This window comes from Lygodium microphyllum, chromosome 18 (genome assembly GCF_053477565.2).
Source record: "Lygodium microphyllum isolate KBCC chromosome 18, Lygodium_microphyllum_v1.1.10, whole genome shotgun sequence".
NCBI lineage: Eukaryota > Viridiplantae > Streptophyta > Polypodiopsida > Schizaeales > Lygodiaceae > Lygodium > Lygodium microphyllum.
This window is the reverse complement of record NC_141152.1, coordinates 106,441,176-106,446,457: the sequence shown is the minus strand read 5'-3', so window position 1 is coordinate 106,446,457 and position 5,282 is coordinate 106,441,176. Positions and strand designations below refer to the sequence as shown.

At 41.8% G+C, this 5,282-nt stretch overlaps 1 protein-coding gene across 2 annotated transcripts; it reads left to right on the top strand.

The window, feature by feature from the left end:
- Window positions 1–666: 666 nt before the first annotated feature.
- LOC148021230 (jasmonoyl--L-amino acid synthetase JAR4-like) lies at window positions 667–4,480 on the top strand. Of its 2 annotated transcripts, none has more exons than XM_087699062.1 (4): window positions 667–1,089; window positions 2,007–2,108; window positions 2,191–2,957; window positions 3,617–4,480. In XM_087699062.1, the coding sequence occupies exons 1-4, from the start codon at window positions 950–952 to the stop codon at window positions 4,144–4,146; spliced, it is 1,539 nt and encodes a 512-aa protein (XP_087555188.1). In that variant the 5' UTR covers window positions 667–949; the 3' UTR covers window positions 4,147–4,480. The 2 variants fall into 2 exon arrangements, with proteins under 2 accessions (XP_087555188.1, XP_087555187.1); XM_087699061.1 differs by having other exon boundaries at window positions 667–1,260.
- The last annotated feature ends 802 nt before the right edge of the window (window positions 4,481–5,282 follow it).

Sequence of the window (5,282 nt, the reverse complement as noted above, 5' to 3'; positions counted from 1 at the left end):
ATGTAAAATCAAAATTTTGAATAAAAAAGAGATTGCAAGTAGCAACACTCATAGTGCCTTAGCACCAACTCCAAGCAACACCTATGAGCCCATCAAAAAGTGACAATGCAAGGAAACAAGAGCTTGCACTTGATCTATAGCATAAGATGCAAAGAAAATGGAAAGGTCTATGTAGATCACATGATGAACATTCAAAAAAGACTCTAGCAACACGAAAAAAACCAATCAAAAAGATAAAAAATGACATCCAAACTTACCAACCATTCGAAGAAAATCTTGAGTTTAGCATTGAGGCAACAATGGATAGCATAGAAAAGGCCAAGAACCTAGAGCAAGAGACAATTCTGAGAAAGAATTCAACTACTACATGCTACAATAACCTATATGGACACCCAATGAGATGTAAACAATATCACTTTTTGAAGAGAAAAAACTTGATTTAAAATAGCAATATATTGTACATGATGTTTTCCATGCTTTGTGACACTTTATAAATAAATACACCTATCAAACTTTGTACTTTTTGTTTTTTTTAATATCAAGTATAGTCATGGTTCTTCAAAAATCAATTAAATATTCAATGGAACTGTTAATTTTACAAAATCCAAAGAAATCGATATTTATAGAAATTTCACAAATAGATCACATGGCTGCAGGTTTCAACCTAGTTAATTAACTCCCCCTTCATGCCTTAGTTTGTGCTTGAGGTTAGACTCGATCTCCCCCTTCATGCCTTAGTTTGTGCTTGAGCTTAGGGTAGATCTCAGTTGATACTATGGAAGTAAAATATGCTCTTCCCGGAATGATAAGATGCAGGATCGGGGGAAGATTGTAATGGTGATGGTTCTGATAGTGCTGATGAGGATGGAGATGGCGGACCAGAGCAAGGGAGACAGAGAGGTACAGATGGTATTACAATTCGGAATTTAGCATCCTCATTTCCAAGCACATGAATATGGAGCATCAGGGCAAACACCAAACACCGTCTGATTCGGATGCGGCCGCCATCGAGGACTTCGAGTGCACAGCTCGATCAGCTCGCTCTCTGCAGCTTCAGCTCCTATCCTCCATCCTTGCTGCAAATGCTAGGTCTGAGTATCTCCTTGGACATGGCCTCAAAGGGCAATGTGATGCACTCTCCTTCATAACCCACATTCCGGTTGTCGAGTACGAAGACGTGGAACCTTACATTCAGCGCATTGCAGATGGAGACAAGTCTGCCATTTTGTGCTGTGAACCCATTAGTGCCATCATGCTCAGGCAATGTTGCTTCTCTCTTCATGCAGATCTTTGTCCTTGTTATGGTCCAGAAAGCTAGCTTATTGATAAGATACTTATCTTTGCCATGGTCCAGAAAGCTAGCCTGTTGATATACACGCAGGCGTATTTGGTCTGACTGCACATATTTCAAGCTTTTGTGTTGGTCATTCAGTTTCAGAACTTGGTGGATCTCAGAAGGTTGCTGTCAGTCCACAAGTGTACACGACATCCTCGAGTCTTGCACACTTAGTCACATGGTACATAAACAGGACAGGGACAGGAAATGCGGAATGGGGAGGAATTGATATCCCTTGTGACTACATAGCCACGTGGAATGGGACATGCGATGAAAAGAAGCTAGTACCATCTTCACAATCCTCAAATCCAAAAATGACCATCACTTGTGACTATTCTTACATATTGTCTGAGTGCATATATTGGTCATTCAATGTCATATTGTTCATAACCATTGGTAGAAATTAGTAGGTAGCTCCAGTAGTATGCACTACATCCTGTAGTCTTGCACAATGCTACATATGCAGTTGTTGGACCGGCCCAGTCCTGTTCCCATGTTAGAACCCCTTCTCCTGGTGATGGGGGATGGCAACTCCTGTCCCCATCCCCTGTTACTATGTTCAAAACTGCTTACTTAATAGCTTCACTTCAGTCAAGCCTGAAATTCTGTACGTTGCTTTGTTAGATTGGCGTAACAGTTGTAATTCTTCTATTGTTGTTTGGACTGGCAGCTCAGGAACCTCAGCTGGCAAGCCTAGGATGATCCCTGCAACACAAAAGTCTCGACAGGTTTTATCGAAGAGGTTTCTACTCAGCAATGCTTTGCTAAACAGGTGTCTGATCATTTTTCTCCTTAGGTTCAAATCCTCACAAGTCTTTGATTGTGCTGGGTAATAACTTTCAAAGATATTGCAGGGAGTTCCCAGAAGCTTCACAGGGGAAAACACTCTATTTCAGCTTTGCCGGAAAGTTACTCACTACTCGAGGAGGCCTAAATGCTGGAACTTCCAGCACTCTCCATTTGCGATCTGGAACGAGTGCGAAGGCCCTACCATGTTGGACAAGTCCCATGGGAGTGGTCTTGGGTCCAAGCATTTCTCAATCCATGTACTGTCACCTCCTATGTGGGCTACTGCAAGCTAGGGAAGTGACTGCAATATCATCATTCCTTGCCTATACTATGTGTGAGGCTTTCCGGATGCTGGAGGAGGCTTGGCAAGAACTATGCAATGACATCAGGATGGGAATGCTTAGTGCTCGAGTTACAGACCAATCTGTGAAAGCAGATGTGCTGAAACTTCTTAATCCGGACCCTGAACTTGCAGAGAAGATCGAATCTGAGTGTTCAAAGAATCTCTGGTCTGGAGTCATCAAACGTCTTTGGCCAAACGTTAGATATATCCATACAATTGTGACAGGATCTATGGAGCCATATGTTCCCTATGTAAAGCACTATGCCGGGGGCATACCGATTGTTTGTGGAGATTATGGGTCATCTGAATGCAGTATTGGTATAAATATGAACATTAGGAGCCCTCCAGAGCAGGTTTCCTTCACTTTAATACCGTATGCTGCCTATTTTGAATTCTTGCCCTTGATACAGAAACAAGAGTCTGAACCAGTTGACATTGCTGGGGTCCAAATTGGTGAAGAGTATGAGTTAGTAGTGACAACATTAGCAGGTAAATTTTCTATTTATCCATTGTTTAACCTCATTTTGAAGTCACCATAACATTGATCTATCTCATTTTCAGTTGTTTTCTGTTCTCTGAATTTATAACATCATCCCAATTTGTAACTTTGATCTGGTTCATCTTCCTTTATTTTGTATTCTCCCATTTTACAGCAGCTTCCACTCGTCAATTCACCTCAAATCTAGTGTTTAACTGCAAGATCTTTGGTCCATGCTCCATTGAAGAGTCTATAGGGTGTTATCATATAAGGGAGTGATCTGGAAAGGAGAGAGAAAATAGAAAGAACAGAGAAAAAGACTAGAACAGGAGAGAGAGAGAGAGAGAGAGAGAGAGAGAGAGAGAGAGAGATTTGTATTATTCAACACAAATGGTGAATGCACAAATGAGTCCCTTATACTTGTGTCAGGGTAGTAACAAGTATTATTAAAGTATCCCTAAAATATATGCCCCATTTTTACTTCATTACATATCATGCTTTAAATGCTAAATGGACTGCACTACCAATGAAAGAAGTTCACGCACTGTGTATTTGTTAGCAGTACAATGTTCATTTTTACGAGCTACCAGGATAAGATGGGGTTCCACAATGATTTCACCTTTTGTCTTGACTCTTCAGGTTTCTAAACACTTTTGGGTCACACATGCAGGTTTATATCGTTATAAGCTAGGTGATGTGGTAAGGGTAACCGGCTTCTACCATGAACTACCTCAGTTTATGTTTGTGCAGCGAAGGAATGTGCTGCTGAGTATCAACACTGACAAAACAGATGAGAGAGAGATACAGATTGTGATCAAACGAGCACATGATTTACTAAGGGAAGGGAACATGGAGTTATTTGATTTTACTACTCATGCCGATCACTCTTCCAGGCCAGGGCATTACACAATCTTTTGGGAGCTAAAGAGTTGTGTTCAAGTACAGGATTCTGTTTTACATAGATGCTGCAAGCTTCTTGACTCTTCTTTAAACAATCCCTATCAGCGTGGAAGAGCAGCAGGAACCATTGGACCTCTTAGATTATGTTTGGTGAAGGAGGGGACGTTTCACAAGATAATGGAGGTGGCAGTAGCCTCTGGAGCTTCACCAATACAATATAAAACTCCAAGATGCACCAATTCACCTCATGTTTTGAACATTCTGAGGGGCTCAGTCATCCATATTTATCAGAGTGCATAGTCAAAGCACTCTGTGATGCCCGTCTGCCCGGGAGGCATAGTACAGATGTAAATCAGAAATCTTTAGAAAGAGGGGAAGTAGAGAACGTTAAGTTGATTCCTCTTTAAGGGAATTCAGTGCAGAGAAATGCAATTTAAGAGTCCAGGTTCTCTCTCTCTCTCTCTCACTCACACACACACACACACACACACACACACACACACACACACACACACACACAATTGCAAGTGTGTGTGTCTTTGATCTAGTTGCAGGAGCGGCCTGCTACTGTGTTAGTCTGCAGAGGAAATGTACTCTGAAGTGTTGATATCTTAATAATGCTAATTGTTTAGAAGCAGTGTCCGATTGGAAGAGGACCCCCTTCTTCATCACTCTTCTGAAGAGAAAGATTACTGGTGTTTAGCATGGGGCACATGGAGTTGATGAGGTGAGCAGTCCATAAGAAACATTGCGAGTGTTTTTGCTGTTTGAGGTCTAAACGCCTTTGTTTTGCCAGACTTTGGCATGTGTGCTTTCTGCAGCTTGTTTTGGTTAACAATATCTCAGTTGGACTTGTCTAGAGCTGCCTCTACCCGAGCAGGGAGTACAACATCTGCACTCTCGAGGGTGGTTGGTTGGGATCCTAACCGATCGATTACAACCAACCACGTTGCCTTTTATGTCGTGAGGTTTGGACAAAAGTATAAACCTTACATGACATGGGATCAGGATCATATTCACCACGCTGTTTTGAGTACTTCAAGGCTGTGGTGAAGAAGATTAGCAAGTATGGCCTTTGCATCTGCATACCCTCTCTCTTGTCGCCTTTCATAACCCCTCTTTTGTGACCTTGTGCACAACCTTATTTGAGAAGAAGTGTGTTGTGAACTAAGCTATACAAGTTACAAAGACATGGTGGAAAAGATTGGTGCCACACTCATTGTTGAAGGGTGAAGTGGTAGAAGAGGTCAATTGCATTCTTGTAGGTGAGATGAATTTCACGTTTGCATTTGATGCTTTTGGGACTGCAAAGACCATGGACCCATAGCGAACAAGTACTGTGAGGGAAAGATGAAAAGGACTTTGAAAAGAGAGTTAAAAAGTTGCTTGAAATTGCTAGGAGGGAAGTGAATGGAGGCCGCGGGTGGGCCTTGGTC

What these genes read in the sequence shown, in the direction of transcription:
- LOC148021230 (XM_087699061.1), top strand. Translation starts at nt 950, where the DNA reads ATGAATATGGAGCATCAGGGCAAACACCAAACACCGTCTGATTCGGAT. An exon ending in AGCAATGCTTTGCTAAACAG is followed by an intron (nt 2,109 to 2,190) that starts GTGTCTGATCAT and finishes AAGATATTGCAG; the next exon opens with GGAGTTCCCAGAAGCTTCAC. An exon ending in AGTAGTGACAACATTAGCAG is followed by an intron (nt 2,958 to 3,616) that starts GTAAATTTTCTA and finishes TCACACATGCAG; the next exon opens with GTTTATATCGTTATAAGCTA.